Source organism: Heterodontus francisci, chromosome 8, assembly GCF_036365525.1.
Source record: "Heterodontus francisci isolate sHetFra1 chromosome 8, sHetFra1.hap1, whole genome shotgun sequence".
In the NCBI taxonomy this organism is placed as follows: Eukaryota; Metazoa; Chordata; class Chondrichthyes; order Heterodontiformes; family Heterodontidae; genus Heterodontus; species Heterodontus francisci.
The window spans coordinates 7,809,035-7,829,360 of NC_090378.1; the positions used below are offsets into that span (position 1 = coordinate 7,809,035).

The window sequence follows — 20,326 nt, forward strand, 5'->3', positions numbered from 1 at the left end:
GGCCTGGTCCAATCTGCACCTTCTCCTTTGTTATCTCTTGCCCCACCCCCACCTCACTTGCTTATAATCTGCGACTTTTCTAATATTTGTCAGTTCCGAAGAAGGGTCACTGACCCGAAACGTTAACTCTGCTTCTCTTTCCACAGATGCTGCCAGACCTGCTGAGTGATTCCAGCATTTCTTGTTTTTATTCCTTGTATTTTACATTGTGAGCCCACAGCTATTAAGAACTAGATTGAAGCTATCCAATTTATTTTGCATAAGATTGCTTTAGCTGACAAAGTTCCACCACAATGGACTAAATGTGAGCCAGATTCCAGCGGGGCAGGAACGTGTGCGAACCAGTTGCCCCATCCATTTGTTAAGTGTAAATTTATTTGATTGTCACAGAGTTCACATTTTTTATTTTGTTGCAGGTAAGGCATATAGGAGTTGACTTGTTGAGATCTGCTTTGTTGAATTTGTCAACTTGAATTTTGGTTGGTTTAATTCCCAGTTTATGCTCAGAAGTTACGCTTGCAGGTGTGTATGCTGTGACCAAATGATACTTGTTGGGGAGAGGAAAAGATAGCTGTCACCACCCACTTCCTGATTGCTTTTCAGGCATTTTTGTATGGCACCTCCTATATCTGTGGCTTCTCTTTACTTTTAAAAAAAAAGTGAAGGAATAGAACATAGAACAGTACAGCACAGTACAGGCCCTTCGGCCCACGATGTTGTGCCGAACCTTTAACCTACTCTAAGATCAAACTACCTACCCTTCATTCTACTATCATCCATGTACCTTTCCAAGAGTCGCTTAAATGTCCCTAATGTATCTGCTTCTACTACCACCGCTGGCAGCGCATTCCACACACCCACCACTCTCTGTAAAGAACCTACCTCTGACATCTCCCCGAAACCTTCCTCCAATCACCTTAAAATTATGACCCCTGGTGATAGCCCTTTCCACCCTGGGAAAATGTCTGTGGCTATCCACTCTATCTATGCCTCTCATCATCTTGTACCCCTCTATCAACTCACCCCTCATCCTTCTTCGCTCCAATGAGAAAAGCCCTAGCTCCCTCAATCTTTCTTCGTAAGACATGCCCTCCAGTCCAGGCAGCATCCTGGTAAATCTCCTCTGCACCCTCTCTAAAGCTTCCACATCCTTCCTATAATGAGGCGACCAGAACTGAACACAATATTCCAAGTGTGGTCGAACCAGGGCCTTATAGAGCTGCAGCATAACCTCGCGGCTCTTAAACTCAATCCCCCTGTTAATGAAAGCCAACATACCATACGCCTTCTTAACAACCCTAGGAGGACTTGGCTAAAGTAGACTGGAAACAAAGATTTTATGGTGGGACAGTTGACGAGCAGTGGAGGACTTTCAAAGCAATTTTTCAAAGTGCTCAGCAAAAGTATATTCCAGTGCCAAGGAAGGACTGGAAGAAAAGGGGTAATCTGCCATGGGTGTCTAAGAAAATAAGGGAGGCTATCAAATTGAAAGAGAAAGCATACAAAGTTGCCAAAAACAGCATGAAACTAGAAGATTGGGCAAACTTCAAAGGTCAACAGAAAGCCACAAAAAGAGCTATAAAGAAAAGTACGATAGAACATGAGAAAAAACTAGCACAGAATATAAAGACCGATAGCAAAAGTTTCTATAAATATATAAAACGAAAAAGAGTGGCTAAAGTAAACGTTGGTCCTTTAGAGGATGAGAAGGGGAATTTAGTTATGGGATATGATGAAATGGCCGAGGCATTGAACAGGTATTTTGTATCGGTCTTCACAGTGGAGGACATTAATAACATGCCAGTAATTGACAAAGAGACGAACGTAGGTGAGGGCCTGGGACAATCATTATTACGGAAGAGGTAGTGTTGGGCAAGCTAATGGAGCTAAGGATTGATAAGTCTCCTGGCCCTGATGGATTGCATCCCAGGGTACTAAAAGAGATGGCGGGAGAAATAGCAGGTGCACTGGCGGTAATTTTCCAAAATTCACTGGACTTTCGGGTAGTCCCAGCAGATTGGAAAACAGCAGATGTGACGCCACTGTTTAAAAAGGGAGGTAGACAAAAGATGGGGAATTATAGACCGGTTAGCTTAACCTCTGTAGTGGGGAAGATGCTTGAGTCTATTATCAAGGAAGAAATAGCAGGGCATCTCGATAGAAATTGTCCTGTTGGGCAGACGCAGCATGGGTTCATGAAGGGCAGGTCATGCTTGACGAATCTTTTGGAATTCTATGATGACATTACGAGCAAGGTGGACAGTGGGGACCCAGTGGATGTGGTGTACCTAGATTTCCAAAAGGCCTATGACAAGGTGCCGCACAAGAGGCTGCTGCATAAGATAAGGATGCATGGCGTTAGGGGTAAAGTATTAGCATGGATAGAGGATTGGTTGACTAACCGGACTCAGAGAGTGGGGATAAATGAGTGCTATTCTGGTTGGCAATCAGTCACTAGTGGTGTGCCTCAGGGATCGGTTTTGGGACCGCAATTATTTACAATTTATATAGATGATTTGGAGTTGGGGACCACGTGTAGGTTGTCAAAATTTGCAGATGACACTAAGATGAGTGGCAGAGCAAAGTGTGCAGATGACTGTGAAACTTTGCAGAGGAACATAGATACATTGAGTGAGTGGGCAAAGGTCTGGCAGATGGAATACAATGTTGATAAATGTGAAGTCATTCATTTCGGTAGGAGTAACAGTAAAAAGGATTATTACTTGAATGGTAAAAAGTTACAGCATGCTGCTATGCAGAGGGACCTGGGTGTCCTTGTGCATGAATCGCAGAAGGTTGGTCTGCAGGTACAGCAAGTAATTAGGAAGGCAAATGGAATTTTGTCCTTCATTGCTAAAGGGATTGAGTTTAAAAGCAGAGAGGTTATGTTGCAGCTGTATAAGGTACTGGTGAGGCCGCACCTGGAGTACTGTGTGCAGTTTTGGTCTCCTTACCTGAGAAAGGATATACTGCACTGGAGAAGGTGCAGAGGAGGTTCACTAGGTTGATTCCGGAGTTGAGGGGGTTGGCTTATGAGGAGAGACTGAGTAGATTGGGATTATATTCATTGGAATTCAGAAGAATGAGGGGGGATCTTATGGAAACATATAAAATTATGAAGGGAATGGATAAGATACAAGTAGAGAGGATGTTTCCACTGGCAGGTGAAGCTAGGACAAGAGAGCATAGCCTCAAGATTAGAGGGAGCAGATTTCGGACTGAATTAAGAAGGAACTTCTTCACCCAGAGGGTTGTTAATCTATGGAATTCCTTGCCCAGTGAAGTAGTTGACGCTTCTTCAGTAAACGTCTTTAAAGCTAAGGTAGATATCTTTTTGAACAATAAAGGAATTAAGGGATACGGTGAGAACGTGGGTAAGTGGTTCCGAGTCCAAGAAAAGATCAGCCATGATCTTATTGAATGGGGGAACATGCTCTGGGGGCCGGACGGCCTACTCCTGCTCCTAGTTCTTAGGGTTCATAAGATCATAAGATCATATCAACTTGGGTGGCAACTTTGGGCGATCTATGGACATGGACCCTAAGATCCCTCTGTTCCTCCACACTACCAAGAATCCTGTCTTTAAGCCTGTATTCTGCATTCAAATTCGACCTTCCAAAATGAATCACTTCACACTTTTCCAGAATGTTCAAGGGTTTTCTGATTGGGGCGGCGAGGGGTGCGGGCGAGGAATGCATGCGGTACGTTGGTCCAGCGGGCCTTATTGCATATTTTGAATTGAATTATTTGAAAAGGATTCATGTACAAGGTGGTTGTGAAAGCTGCTGAAGGATAGCCAGGTTACAAGCAGCCATGTTACTGGCTGCAGTTCTGAGTAAAAATGAGTGAAATGAGAACTCCAGAATAAAGGGTATTGAACTACATGGGTTTTATTTATTGTGAATTATCTAAATTAACTCTTTTTATAGTGAAGATGAGTGGCAATCAATGTTTTGTCACTGTAAAACTAGATATCAAGACCTGGGGTAACTTGCACTGAAAAACAACTGGCTTATACAATAATAGCGCTGGGCTTTACAATGGAAACAATATAGCCTTGTGTTTCATTGTGTTTACTCCTCCTCTCCCCTTTGCTTTTAAGTGTTTTCTACTAAAAGATTAATTTTGCACAGTCTAAAAATGGCACATGTTAATGAATGCTGTAAGGCAGCCTTGCTATTGGGATTTGAGTCAAAGTACAAGGAGGTGTATTGTCTGAATTTATCAGATGTCCCATTTTTTGGGCCAGTTTCTTGCCAGAACCAGAGCAAACGGCTGGAGTCTAAACGTTTCACTGTTTGGAAATGTCTGCTGCTGCAGTACAGAGATTTAGATAACAAGAAAACTCTGCTTTTGTTTCCTTTAAAAAAAAAAATCAGCCTTCTTATTTAGCTGTCTTAAGTGGAGTTGGGAATATGGTAGTAGAACAGGCATTCAATGTATATGTCCATGATGCAGTTTATGTTTCAAGTGTAAAAGCACAGTTAGCAAGATGTGGAGTTCTGACATTCTACTTGAAGTAAACAAGGTGCTGGAAATTTATGTATGATATTCAACTGGCTATTGGCCATTTTATTCTCTTGCTATATTTTTGCAAAGCCTGGCTAAGATTGATGTAATTAACTAACTGAGTTATTACTTCCGTATGGCAATATGAGTGTATATTGGCATAGTTATATTACTTAAAATAAACTTGATGCCATGCTGAAAGTGGTTAATGCGATTAGTTCCACAATAATAGGTTCTCGTAGGGCTGAATACACCTGTTGACTTGAGTAGTGTCTCTATTCTGTAGCTAACTGAGGTGCCTAATGAACATTTGATATATTTAAAGCGTGAAGTGTGAATCAGTCTTTTCACTCAATTTAAAATGAAAACAATTCAAAAGTTGAAGATTCTTTTTACAGAGGAGGTTATCCTGAATTATTCTAATTAATGACAGCACAAACAGGATAATGTTACGCATAGTCATAGAGTCATACAGCACAGAAATAGGCCCTTCGGCCCACCGTGTCCATGCCGGCCATCAAGCACCTAGCTATTCTAATCCCATTTTCCAGCATGTGTTTTGAATTCCTTCCCTACTCTCATGAAAGCATTGACATCTTACTGGGGTGCTGTCATATGAACAAACACCTAATACCCTCTGAAATCTTGCTCAAATTGGCATTATTTATGCATGAGACTTTGACTGCCGGCAAGCGACTTCACTTGGGTGGGCGGGCAGGAGTGATGGTGAAATTATATTAGTCATAGAGAGATACAGCACTGAAACAGGCCCTTCAGCCCACAGAGTCTGTGCCAACCAACAACCACCCATTTATACTAATCCTATATTCCCTACTACATCCCCACCATTCTCCTACCACCTAGCTACACTAGGGGCAACTTACAATGGCCAATTTACCTATCAACCTGCAAGTCTTTGGCTGTTGGAGGAAACTGGAGCACCCGGCGGAAACGGTCATGGGGAGAACTTGCCAACTCCACACAGGCAGTACCCAGAACCAAACCCGGGTCGCTGGAACTGTGAGGCTGTGGTGCTAACCACTGCGCCACTGTGCTGCCCAATATTGTCAGATAATGTCCCAATTCACAGTTCCAGTAAAAACCAATGTGATCAGGAGTGGTCAGATTTTCTTTACACCTCTCCCCCCACTTTTGGGTACTAAAGCTAATTGCACCCTTGCTGTCATTGAAGTAAGATTGATCAACGCCATGCAGCCTAGGGATTGCATTTGGACTATATGGCTCATCCACTTGTTAGATATACAGGCTGAACTATTGGGAGAAGCCAGCTTTGCTAATCTTTTGTTAAAATAAAATGTTTGTTAGTTAATTGTGGTCAATTGCAAATGTGTAACTGATTAAATTTTAGTTACTTTTTAATTTTTCAAATATTCAGAATACTGAGTTTGAATTGAGTTTAATATAATCTCCATTTAATTTTGGTTTTAGTAGCTGCCTCTGATCCTTCCAATGGTCCTGTCTGTGCAGTAGCAGTAGTAGCAACAGCAGCAACAACGCCCGAGTTTTCTCTGCCATCCAGCCCCAACCCTTTGAAAAAGGGTACTGCAATTAATTGGCCCTTTCCAGAAAAGATAAAATCTCCACGAACTGTGAGGAAGCTTTCGATGAAAATGAAAAAACTTCCTGAATTCAGCAGAAAATTGAGTGTCAAAGGGACTTCAAGCCATAACTGTAGTGATAATCAAAATTTATCACCCAAAGGCAACGATGGCACCTCATTATCTTCTGGAATTGTGACTAATGCTGCTAGTAGGAATGTCATCAGTCGTTATCACCTGGATACAAGTGTTGTATCGCAGAACTACAAGAAGAAAAATTCAGGAAACTCCAAGTCAGCTAGCAAGGGTGGCTACCTTAGTGATGGAGATTCACCAGAACTCGTAGCTAAATCGGGTAAGCACTCGTGTGAAAGCAAACCTGCGAAGGGGAACATTGCTGCAACCTCCCATAAAACACACAGTACAGAAATTGATATTGATGCTTTCAGGCATTACAGCTTTGTGGATCAGCCTAAGTGTTCTCAATATATTTCAGGACTAATGAGTGTACATTTTTACGGTGCTGAGGATTTAAAGCCGCCAAGGATTGATTCTAGGGATGTATTCTGTGCCATACAAGTAGATTCAGTCAACAAGGCCAGAACAGCCTTATTGACTTGCAGAACCACGTTTTTGGATATGGACCACACATTTAATATTGAGCTAGAGAATGCACAACATCTTAAGCTGGTAGTCTTCAGCTGGGAGCCAACGCCTCGTCGGAACCGTGTTTGCTGCCATGGTACTGTTGTGCTCCCCACGCTCTTCAGGGTTTCCAAGATGCATCAGCTAGCAGTAAAACTTGAACCTAGAGGGCTCATTTATGTGAAACTGACTCTGATGGAGCAGTGGGAAAACTCTTTGGACAGCCCAGATGGAGAGCGGGAGCCAGTGATGTTTGGTGTTGAGGCACGGAAAATAGTTGAGAAGGAAAACTTGGGCTTGAGGGTGCCGTTGTTGATGCAGAAATGTATTATGGAAATAGAAAAGCGAGGCTGCCAGGTAAGTCCATAGTCCATTTTTAAATTATTATTGGAAAGCTCTGTTTTTATAACTACATATGTGCTAGATTCTGTACTAAGTCTCAAGATTGTGGGTTCATAGACCATTTCAGAACATTGAGTACATTATCAAGGCTGACACACCAGTGTAGTATTAGGAGAGTGCTGCACTGTCGGAGGCACTGTCTGTTGGGTAAAATGTTAAACATCAGCCATCTAGAGTGATGCAAAGATTCCCATAGCACTTTTGAAACGAGCATTGGAGTTCTGCTGGTGTCCTGGCTGACATGCATCCCTATGCCTCAACTGACACTGTCAAAAAAAAACAAATTGATCTGATAATTTATCTCATTGTTGTTTGAGGGGCCTTGCTATGAGCAAATTTGCTGCTGTGTTTCCCTACATTGTAACTGTGACTACACTTCAAAAATACTCAATTGGCTGTGAAATGCTTTGGGACATCCTTGGGACATGAAAGATGCTTATGGATGCAACTTCTGGAGTTCTCCTTGGAGCAAAGGGAAAATTTAATAGAGGTATATAAAATTGAGGGGTTTTGATTATCACAGAATCACAGTATTGTTACAGCGCAGAAGGAGGCCATTTGGCCGATTGTGTCCGCACCAGCTCTCCAAAAGAGCTTATTCGTTTAGTGCCATTTCTCCAGTCTTCTCCTCGTAACCCTGCACATTCTTCCTTTTCAGATAGATGACAAGAAACTGTTTCCACTGGTAGGAGGGTTGGTAACTAGCAATTTAAGGTACCACCAGGGAAATTAGCCAGCTTTTCTTTATGCAGGGAGTTGTAATGATCGAGGATGCATTGTCTGAAAGGGTGGTGGAAGCAGATTCAATAGTAAATTTTATAAGGGAATTGACTCAATACTTGAAAAGGAGAAATTTATAGATTAGCAGGGGTGTGGGACTAATTGGACAGTTCTTTCAAAAGTCAGTTTGGACTTGATGGGTTGATGGCTACATGATTCTAAGTTCTTGCTGCCTTCTAAGAAACTGCAGATTTACAGATTGTGCACATCATATGTCATACCACAAGACGGGATGTGTAATTTTCTCATGACTGAACTTAAGAATGGGTGCATATGCCCCCAGTTTGTGCTTGGAATGAGTGCGCAAATTACTAATGTACCGAAAGAAGCTATTATCACTTGTTTATGGAATGTTGCATACAGCCCTGTAAGGCAAGGTGAGATTTGTCTTGTTTTACACAATGCTGCAAGCATTGGAGAAAAGAGGCATGAAGGGGTAGAAAGCTGTTCTACCTTGTGTTGTGTTTGGAACTGGGTGTCTGGCATTTTATTTCTTCTTTGAAGGAGTTGATACAAGCAGGTGACATTCTGGACACAGGGCAATCTTGACATTTATCCTTGAAATGCTTGAACAATGGTATCTGTACCCAGTGCAACAAGCAAAGGAGCCTCTGAGTTGTCATGCCATTTTTTTTCCACGGGAGAAAAACATTGCTGTACAAGTCAGAATAAATAAAGCACAAACAATGTTACATTCATTAGTGACTAAAGATATGAAATGTTATTTGAAGGGCAGTGGTGACCTTCACTGTTATGACTGATTAATACAGTACACCCCTCCCCGTAAAGCTACCTTTTGGGAGCTGTGTAAGCGAGTGGTCTGTCTAAGGTGATGCAAATCATCATTGATAGTATATTTGTGATTTTTAAGGTAAGGAGGTGCTGTGCTAAATTATTCAGATTTGAGGCATTGGCAGATTGTATAAAGAGCAATTTGAGTCCTAAAATTATCGTTTTACTAGTTTAGCCTTATGTCCTCTTATCCTAATCCATAATTTGCTTTTCAACCTCTTTCATAGCCTATTAAATGCTTCCTTTCTGAGGTGAAAAAACCCTAGTTTGTCCATTTTTTGCTCTTAACAGTTGTCTTTGGGGGATCAGACTCTGGTCTCTGCTCTCTCTCCAGTGTTTCAATATCTTTGGTGGATGGAGCTGACTGCAGTACTCAAGGTACAGTTTGGTCACAACTTTGCCTGACTTGTATTCTGCTGTTTTGGCTATGTAGTACAATGTTCTACTGGCTTTGATTACTTCTTTGCTTTGTTTAGATCTCCTGACCATCGACACTACTAAAATTCTTCCAGCTTATTAACTGATTCAATTCCTTCATGGTGTATGTGGGTCATTTTGCTTTTTTTCCCTAAGTCATTAAATTTAATCTGTTCTGACTCTGCCTATTTACATATTTTATCCAGTATATTCTGTAATTTATGAGCTGCCTCCTCCAATTCCAATGTTCCTCTTAGTTCAGTATTATTTACAAATTTGACTACTTTTGAGTTGACTGTCTGAATGTGAGTTACTTATGTAGCAATGGTAGTTGTCCTTGGGGAGCGTCCAATCCCTTTCCCTTTCTTCATTTTGACCTATCTCTTGTACTGTGCTATGTACTTTTCAGGTAATATACATTTCCAGTATCTACACTGGATCCCTAGACCTTTGAGTTTAACTAATAGACTTTCATGTGGAACTTGGTTACATGCGTTTTAGAAGTTTAGTTTAGCCACATGGTATGGTTTTCCGCAGTCCACTCAGATTGTCATTTCCTTAAAGAAGTCAACAAGGTTGGTCATCAGGATCTTCCACTCTAACAACCTAGTAAAATGCATGGATTTACTGTACAGAAGTTTGAATGGCAAAAATTACTGTTTGGCTGAAATGAGGTCTTGACAGTTAAATCAAAAGGTAGACTAAATATGAACAAATCAAAAGCACTCAGTGGTTTACAACAATGAGGAAAAAGAAAATAGGAGAAATCTATCATTCGCTTTTCTTTTGAAAGCTACCATTTCCCAATCAACAAATGGCAAAAATAATCTCAAATTGACGAGTAGTAATCAAATTAGTTAAGTAATGCTCAAGTTTATTCGTGCTAACCTATTGCATTTTTTGCTTCCCTGAAAATTTACAAGTTTAAAAAAAATTATATAACACGTGATATCCATTTAAAAAAAAAATTACAGGTCAAAATGAAATTCCTAATTGATAAACACCAATTTTGGGTTGCAATCTTTTGTGCCCAATTTCCTCCAGAAGTGGACAGGCAGCCAAATTCAAGTGATCTTGAAGGCTGCCCACAAAAAGGGTAAGTAACTTTGTTGTTTTTATTTCTGTGGAGCCAGCAGGGGCCCGGGGCTCATGCCAGCCCAGGCACACACACATACAGATCGCTCGTTCCCCTTATTCCTATTTGGGGCTGGCTTGGCATCGGAGCCGAATAATTGTCCTAAAGGCACCAATTGATGTCCACAACTGGCCAGTTTTATGCAGAGGAGGCCCACAGTTTCTAGGAGTGAAATCAGGAAGCACATTTTCGCACAGGAAAGTATAAATAGGAAACTGTCTTCCCTAAAAGCCTGTGGGTGCTGGATCAAGACTGAGATTGATGATTTTTTTTATTGTCAAATGGTAACTAGGGTTATGGATCAAAGCCCGTTAAATAGAATTAAGATGCAGATAGATTAAATTCTCTCAGCCCAGTAGGAGGCCATTCAGTCTGTCATGTCTGTGCATGTTCCTTTTGAAAGAACTTTGCAATTAGTCCAACGCCCAGCTTTTTCCTCATAACCCTGCAAATTATTAGTCTTCAAATACATGTCCAGTTGCCTTTTGGAGATCCCTATGGAATGTGCTTCCGCTATCCTTTCAGCTAGTGCATTCCCCCGTATGAAATTTTTCTTTCTGTTTCCCTCTAGTCTTTTTTCCAATTATTTTAAATCTATGATCTCCAGTTACCTTGCAAGAGGAAATAGCTTCTCTCCCCGCCTGCTCTGTCAAAACTCCTCATAATTTTGAATACCTCTATTAGATCTCCCCTTAAAATTCTCTTTTTGAGGGAGAACCATCCCAGCTTCTCCAACCTCTATATGGTTGAAGTCCCTCATCTCTGGTGTTCTGGTAAAGCTCCTCTGTGCCCTCTTCAAGGCCTTGACATCCTTCCTGAAGTGTGGTGCCCAGAATTGTACACGAGACTGCAGCTGAAGCCTAACCAGATTTATACAAGTTAGCATGACTACCTTGTTTTTGTATTCAATGCCCCTATTCCCAAAGCAGTTATCTTGTGCTTTCTTCTACACCTTATTCTGTTGCTTTCAAAGATTTGTGAATATGCACCCCCAGGCCTCTTTGCTCTTCCATCCCTCTCAAAATAGTATCATTTAGATTATGTTGCCTGTCCGTGTTGTTTCTCGGAAAGTCTTCCCACTTCGTACTTAGTCGCATTAAGTTGCGTGCGCCTATTTCAGCAGTCTGTCTTTTTTCCTGAACTATACTAATATCCAGCTCATGATTTACTATGTTATCAAGTTTTGTCATCTGCCAGCTTTGAAATTGTACAGCCTATACACAGACCATTTTATATATAACAAAATAGTGGTTCTGGTACTGACCCACTGCATACTTCAGTCCAGTCAGAAAAACATCCATTCACCACTACTCTGCTTCCTATCCTTTAGTCAATTGTGTAGCCAAGTCCTTTTTAATACCATGTGCTTCTATTTTTCAAATATATCTTATGCAGTACTTCATGTCAAATGCCTTTTGAAAGTGCATATATGTGTCCACTGCACTACTTTCATCAACTCTGTTAATTCATCAACGAGCTCTGTTAGGTTAGTCATACGCGATTTGCCTTTAACAAATCCATGCCAGTTGTCCCTTGGTAATCCATGCTTCTCCAAATGAGAATCAGATTTGTTCTTGACAATGATCTCTGACAATTTTCCCACCACTGACATTTGACTGGCCTGCATTTACCAGGTTTATCCACCTCTTTTAAACAGGAATGGTTGTAACCATTGCAATCCTCCAGTCCTCTGGCACAACTCCCATTTCCAAGGAGGCTTAAAAAATGTGGTCAGAGCTTCTGTTATCTCCACAGTAGATTCTCCCAACCTCGGATGCATCCCATCTGTACCGGGTGACTTGTTAAGTTTGTTGCCAACCTATTTAGCAGGTCCTCCTTTTTCTATTTTTATCCTATTTAATATCTTTATTTTTTTTATTTATTTTATTTAGAGATACAGCACTGAAACAGGCCCTTTGGCCCACCAAGTCTGTGCTGACCATCAACCACCCATTTATACTAATCCTACATTAATCCCATATTCCTACCACATCCCCACCTGTCCCTATATTCTCCTACCACCTACCTAGACTAGGGGCAATTTATAAAGACCAATTTTACCTATCAACCTGCAAGTCTTTTGGTGGTGGGAGGAAGCCGGAGCACCCGGCGAAAACCCACGCAGACACAGGGAGAACTTGCAGACTCCACACAGGCAGTACCCAGAATTGAACCCAGGTCACTGGAGCTGTGAGGCTGCGGTGCTAACCACTGCGCCACTGTGCCGCCCATGAAGTCTCCCTTATCTCTACTGCAACATTTACTTCATCCTCTTGTGAAGATGGATGCAAAGTCTGTACCTTAGTCATGTCTTCTGCCTCCACAAGAAAATTTCCTTTTTTTTTGTGCCTAATTGCCATCATCATTCCCCAAACTATCCTTTTGCTATTTATATGTTTTATAAGAGTTTTGGGTTCCTTTTGATGTTGCATGCTGGTTTTATTTTTCTCAATCTCTCCTTGCTGCTCTTATATCCTTTTTCAACTCCCCTGCACGCTGTCTGTATTCTGCCTGGATTTCAGATGTATTCTGCATATTGCATTTATCATAAACCTCCTTTTTGTTTTCTTTAAACCTCTGTTTCCTTTGTCATCCAGGGAGCTCAAGCCTTGGATGGCCCATCTTTCCTCCTTTATGGGCATATGCTTGGTTTGGATCCAAACTATCTCTGCTTTGAAGGCCTGCCAGTGCTCATTTGTTGTATTCTGGCCAGTCTGCCTGTTCTAGATGGATCCCGTCTCAAATCACTGAAATTGGTTCTCTATCAGTTGCGTATTCTAACCTTTTGTTTTTCTTTGTCTCTTCTGACATTACAACAGTGACGACACTTCAAAAAAAGTACTTCATTAGCTGTAAAGCACTTTGACATTTCCGATAGTCGTGAAAGGCGCTGTATAAATGCAAGTCTTTTTTCCTTCCTTTCCATAACTAATTGAAACCTACTTATATTGTGATCACTGTACCCAGATGTTCTCCCATTGCAACACACTCCACTTTTTCTACTTCATTCCCTAAAATCAGATCCAACACTGCTTCCTTCCTTGTTGTGCTAGAAACATACTGATTGGGAAAATTTGTCTGTACGCATTAAGAATTTGTCACCCTCCTTGCTGTTTCCATTCTTTCTCCAGTCTCTATTGGGGTAATTGAAGTCCTCTACTATTTTTACATTTCACTGAAGTTTGCTTACAGATTTTCCTCCTATCTCCTCACTCTTTTTGATAATCTAGTAAGCAGCGAGGCCTGGACAACGTATGCCAGCCAAGAGCGACGTCTCAATTCATTCCATCTTCGCTGCCTTCGGAGAATACTTGGCATCAGGTGGCAGGACTATATCTCCAACACAGAAGTCCTTGAAGCGGCCAACATCCCCAGCTTATACACACTACTGAGTCAGCGGCGCTTGAGATGGCTTGGCCATGTGAGCCGCATGGAAGATGGCAGGATCCCCAAAGACACATTGTACAGCGAGCTCGCCACTGGTATCAGACCCACCGGCCGTCCATGTCTCCGTTATAAAGACGTCTGCAAACGCGACATGAAATCGTGTGACATTGATCACAAGTCGTGGGAGTCAGTTGCCAGCATTCGCCAGAGCTGGCGGGCAGCCATAAAGACAGGGCTAAATTGTGGCGAGTCGAAGAGACTTAGTAGTTGGCAGGAAAAAAGACAGAGGCGCAAGGGGAGAGCCAACTGTGCAACAGCCCCAACAAACAAATTTCTCTGCAGCACCTGTGGAAGAGCCTGTCACTCCAGAATTGGCCTTTATAGCCACTCCAGGCGCTGCTTCACAAACCACTGACCACCTCCAGGCGCGTATCCATTGTCTCTCGAGATAAGGAGGCCCAAAAGAAGTAAACACCCAGCAATGTAACACTCAGCCATGATAGATTTTTATTAGGTAAGGACATCAAGGCATATGGATCCAAGGTGGGTAAATGTAATGAAATGGCAGAGCAGGCTTGAGCATCTGAATGACCTACTCTGTTCCTGCCACTCTTTAGTAACTTGTACATAAAATACGCAGGCACTGGCTCCAACCATATTGATTTTTGCGAGCTATTTTCTAACAAATGTTCAGCAGTATTAGAAGTACATTCAATAGTCCATTACAATATGTTCTTTTGAAGCCATTTTGGTACAAGATTGTTAATTAATGCATTCCAGGGATGTGGTGTGGCTTGACAAACCGTTAACCTTCATCAGAAAGGTCTCGCAGACCTGAAATGTAAATTCTTTTACTCTCCACAGATACTGCCTGACCTGAGTATTTCCAGCATTTTCTGTTCTTGTTTCAGATTTCCAGCATCTGCAGTATTTTGTTTTTGTGTTGTGTGGTATGGTTTTCTAGATTTGTTTGGACATTAGGGATGCTTCTGTCTAATTGATACCATTACAGTGACCTAGCAGGAAGAGCAAGCATAGTGATAATCTATCTCAGCAATAAAACTATTTAAATGTAAGGGATATTTTTGGTTATTGCCTTTAATGAAAAAAGCAAATTATTTGAACAAAAGATAAACTGCCCTGTAAACTTGCCTTCTGCTTTTAATTTAAAAAGCACTAATGCCAAAGAAAATAATTGGGAAGCATATTTGTATTGAAGCAATATATAGTCATGTATTTTGGCCAGTGCTTAAAAAAAAAAAATTGGTTCAGTTTGCTACTGAAGTAGGGTAATTTTTCAGTAGGTGGAAGTATTTCTCAAAGATCTCCTCACATGACTTTTTTTTGCCTCTATTGTCTGCAATCCTCCATTGTTTGTACTGAACATCTTGAGATTGATAATGTGAACTCCCTGTATAAACTTAGTGTCAGATGACCTGAGCAGCTTATGCTTGGTATAGCCTATTTTGTGTAGACCCAGCAATCTAGCTATTGAAGATGAGTTCATGTCTGAATTCATTGATCTCTGGTTTCGGATGGATATTCATTTTAGACACCTGTGCTTTGAACAGCCTGGAGGATCAAGAACTGTTATTCCTAAACCATCAGTTTTATTCTAGATAAATAGAACAAGATTTGGCACATTACAAATGTAATCATATTTGCAGTTTTTTCTCTCCTATAATCCTTAATTGGTTCCATATCGCTAAATCACACTGTAACTATAAATAAGGCAGTGTTTTAGATGTCATTTGCCCTAATTAAAGATAACATTAGTCCCAGCAGAGGCACATGGCCTGAACATTGCACAATGCTGGGTCTAGTAATACCAAAGAATTGTTAGCAACAAAGTGATTAGGTAAGTTGCTCAAGAAAAATTAAATGCTGTTTTTGATGGTGCTGTCAAGAAAGCAAGTACAGTGTGAATTTGTGCATAATTTCTCCTTTATGTTCTCTTCCTGCTGCCCAGCACCATCATCACTCGGCAGTTCAAAATGACATGTTAATGCTCAGAAAGACTTTGGGTATACGAGGAATGCACTAGGTTAACATGCAGGTGCAGCAGGCTATTAGGAAGGCAAATGGCATGTTGGCCTTTATTGCAAGGGGATTTCTTTTGGGCCTCCTTATCTCGAGAGACAATGGATACGCGCCTGGAGGTGGTCAGTGGTTTGTGAAGCAGCGCCTGGAGTGGCTATAAAGGCCAATTCTGGAGTGACAGGCTCTTCCACAGGTGCTGCAGAGAAATTTGTTTGTTGGGGCTGTTGCACAGTTGGCTCTCCCCTTGCGCCTCTGTCTTTTTTCCTGCCAACTACTAAGTCTCTTCGACTCGCCACAATTTAGCCCTGTCTTTATGGCTGCCCGCCAGCTCTGGCGAATGCTGGCAACTGACTCCCACGACTTGTGATCAATGTCACACGATTTCATGTCGCGTTTGCAGACGTCTTTATAGCGGAGACATGGACGGCCGGTGGGTCTGATACCAGTGGCGAGCTCGCTGTACAATGTGTCTTTGGGGATCCTGCCATCTTCCATGCGGCTCACATGGCCAAGCCATCTCAAGCGCCGCTGACTCAGTAGTGTGTATAAGCTGGGGGTGGGGGGGGGGGGGTGGGGGGTGGTGGTGATTGGAGTACAGGAGTAAAGAAGTCTTACTAAAATCGTGCAGTGCTTTGGTGAGACCACGCCTGGAATACTGTGTGCAGTTTTGGTCCCCACATTTAAGAAAGGATATACTTGCACTGGAGGCGGTACAGCGAAGATTTACTAAATTGGTCCCTGGGATGAGGGGTTTGTCCTATGATGAGAGGTTGATTGGGCCTATATTCTCTGGAGTTTAGAAGAATGAGAGACGATCTAATTGAGACACATAAGATTCTGAAACGACTTGATAGGGTAGAAGCTGAGAGATTGTTTCCGCTGGTCAGGGAACCTAGAACGCGGGGACAGAGTCTCAGGGTAAGAGGCCAATTATTCAGGACTGAGATGTGGAGAAATTACTACACTCAAAGGGTTGTGAATCTTCGGAATTCTCTAGCCCAGAGGGTTGTGGATGCTCCATCATTGAACACATTTAAGGCTGGGATAGATAGGTTTTTGGTCTCACAGGGAATCGAGGGATATGGGGAGCAGGTAGGAAAGTGGAATTGAAGCCCAAGATCAGCCATGATTGTATTGAATGGCAGAGCAGGCTCGATGGGGCCATATGGTCTACTTTAGCTCCTATTTCTTGTGTTATCGTGACATGGAGTTAGATGTTAGTTAAAAGTCTGTTCCACATATCTGCAGCATTTAAGTTCCTTCTCACTGGGGAGTGGGCAAAGGATTATTTCTTAGCACTGAATTCACCTGCCATCTGCATCAATTTTCTGGATTTTCATTTAGAATTATTTATGGCACAGAAAGAAAATCCCAAGGCGTTTTGTAAGTATATTAAGGGCAAGAGTATAACCAGGGAAAGAGTAGGGCCCATTAGGGACCAAAGTGGCAATCTGTGTGTGGAGCTGAAGGACATAGGTGAGGTTTTAACTTATTTCCTTTCATCTGTGTTCACTATGGAGAAGGACGATGGAGGGAGATAGTGATATACTTGAACAGATTAGCATTGAAAGGGAGGAGGTATTAGTGGTTTTAGCAGGCTTAAAAGTGGATAAATCCCAAGGCCCAGATGAAATGTATCCCAGGCTATGTGAGGCAAGGGAGGAGATTGCAGGGGCTCTGACGCACATTTTCAAACCCTCTCGCCACAGGAGAAGTGCCAGAGGACTGGAGGACAGTGAATGTGGTACCATTATTCAAGAACGGTAGTAGGGATAAACCAGGTAATTACAGGCCAGTGAGTCTAATATCAGTGGTAGGGCAACTGTTGGAAAAAATGCTGAGGGACAGGATTAATCTCCACTTGAAGAGGCAAGGATTAATCAAGGATAGTCAGCATGGCGCTGCCAGGGGGAGATCGTGCCCAATAAATTTGATTGAGTTTTTCGAGGAGGTGACTAGGTGTGTAGATGAGGGTAAAGCAGTTGATGTAGTCAACTTTAGTAAGGCTTTTGATATGGTCCCGCATGGGAGATTGGTCAAGAAGGTAAAAGAGCTCATGGGATCCAGGGCAATTTGGCAAAATGTATCCAAAATTGGCTTAGTGGCAGGAGGCAGAGGGTAATGGTTGAGGGTTGTTCTTGCGATTGGAAGCCTGTGACCAGTGGTGTATCGTAGGAATCGGTGCTGGGACTCTTGCTGTTTGTAGTGTATGTTAATGATTTAGACGTGAATATAGGAGGTATGATCAGTACGTTCGCAGATGACCCGAAAATTGGAGGTGTCGTAAATAGTGTGGAGGAAAACCTTAGATTACAGGATGATATAGATGGGTGGAGCAGTGGCAGATGGAATTTAATCCTGATAAGTGTGAGGTGTTGCATTTTGGGAAGGCGAACAAGGCAAGGTAGGATCCTAGGAAGTACAGAGGGACCTTGGTGTACTTGTCCATAGATCACTGAAGGCAGCAGCACAGGTAGATAAGGTGGTTAGGAAGACATATGGGATACTTGCCTTTATTAGCTGAGGCATAGAATATAAGAGCAGGGAGGTTATGATGGAGCTGAATAAAACGCTAGTTAGGCCATAGCTGGAGTACTGTGTACAGTTCTGGTCACCACACCAGGAAGGATGTGATTGCACTGGAGAGGGTGCAGAGGAGATTCGCCAGGATGTTGCCTGGGCTGGAGCATTTCAGCTATGAAGAGAGACTGGATAGGCTAGGGTTGTTTTCCTTAGAGCAGAGAAGGCTGAGGGGGGACCTGATTGAGGTATACAAAATTATGCGGGCATAGATAGGGTAGATTGGAAGAAACTTTTTTCCAGGTGGTAGGGAAATAGAGGGACAGGTGGGGATGTTTGGTAGGAATATGGGATTAGTGTAGGATTAGTATAAATGGGTGGTTGATGTTCGGCACAGACTCGGTGGGCCGAAGGGCCTGTTTCAGTGCTGTATCTCTAATCTAATCTAATCTAATCTAATCTAATCTAATCTAATCTTAGCGGGTGTCCGTAACCAGGGAGCATAGATTTAAGCTAAGGGGCAAGAGGTTTAAAGGGGATTTGAGGAAAAATATTTTCACTCCGAGGGTGTTTGGAATCTGGAACACACTGCCTGAGGGGCTGGTAGAGGCAGGAACCCTCACAACATTCAAGAGGTATTTAGACAAGGACATTGAAACGCCGTAGTATACAAGGCTACGGGCCAAGTGCTGGAAAATGGGATTATAGTAGATAGGTGCTTGATGGCTGGCAAGGACACGATGAGCCGAAGGGCCTGTTTCTGTGCTGTATAACTCTGACTCTGAGAAGGAGGCCATTCGGCCCATTGTGTTCGTGCTGACTCTGCGGAGCAATCCAGTCCGGTTGCCACTTTCTACATAACCATGATAGTTGTATATGTAATTGCTGTACAGTGACCGATGTCACACACCTCCTGTTTGTTATATAGCATTTGCTGTCAAACCTTTGTCAAAATCTGACTTAATTGATGTTCAGTCCAAAAATGGCTAATTACATTTTGAACTGTGCCACTTAACACCTTCCAACCCCCAATAAAATTTGGAATAGAATTTAAAAATACTTTATAATATATCCTTCTGAGTCAAAAAGCCTTCCAAATGAGCAGTACAGATAGTGAAAGGAGATAACCAAAGTGATCCCAAAAGATTTTAGCCAAGAATGACAACATTACTAAAGTAATGATATATGTGTCATGAAAGAATGTTGAAAATGAAACTCTAATGGCCTGAATGTCATACCTACCATGGCACCTGAATTTAACTGGGAGGAACAAGAACCTAAATAGGATCAATCTCGGCGAACCAAACATTATTGACGGTCCCAAAAATAAAGTTGAGTTTTTACCTCAGGATATGAATGTCACTTGCAAGGCCTGTATCTTTACATAGAATTTACAGCACGGAAATGGGACAGTCGGTTCAATTGGCCTTTGTTGGTGTTTACTCCACACAAATCTCTTCCCACCCCAATTCATTAAAGCGCATCAGCATATCCTTGTTTTTCATCTTCACTCATGTACTTGGCTAACTTCTCCTTCAATGTATCGATGCTAATCGCCTCTTCTACTCCCATGTGATGCAAGTCCCACATTTATTACCTATCCCTAGTTGCAATGAGAAGGGAAGGTGGACTTTCTTATTGAACTGTTAGTAGCAGTATGATACAGCTAAATGATGTGCTTAACTACTCAGCCAGCAATTACAAGTGAACAGCTCTGGTTTATTTCTGTAGTCGCATATAGGCCGGACCAGGCAAGTTCAGTATGTTTCCATTAATAGGATAGTGAACAATCCGACAGATTCCTGGCCACTTTACCTGAAACCATTTTTTTTAAATTTCTAGTTTTTAAACAAAATTCAAATTCTCAAATTGCCATGATGGGATTTGAACTGACATTCTCTAGATTTTTAGTCTAAATTTCAGAATTTCTTTTTTATTCATTCATGGGATGTGGGTGTCGCTGGCCAGGCCAGCATTTATTGCCCATCCCTAATTGCCCTTGAGAAGGTGGTGGTGAGCTGCCTTCTTGAACCGCTGCAGTCCATGTGGGGTAGGTACACCCACCGTGCTGTTAGGAAGGGAGTTCCAGGATTTTGACCCAGCGACTGTGAAGGAACAGCGATATAGTTCCAAGTCAGGA

At 42.1% G+C, this 20,326-nt stretch overlaps 1 protein-coding gene across 2 annotated transcripts in view; it reads left to right on the top strand.

The window, feature by feature from the left end:
- syde2 (synapse defective 1, Rho GTPase, homolog 2 (C. elegans)) overlaps positions 1 to 20,326 on the top strand; it is a 176,340-nt gene that overhangs the window by 46,360 nt on the left and 109,654 nt on the right. For both annotated transcript variants that reach the window (XM_068036595.1, XM_068036596.1), the window contains exon 3: positions 5,959 to 7,070. In XM_068036595.1, the coding sequence (XP_067892696.1) occupies positions 5,959 to 7,070 (1,112 nt within the window). The remainder of the gene's footprint in view (positions 1 to 5,958; positions 7,071 to 20,326) is intronic.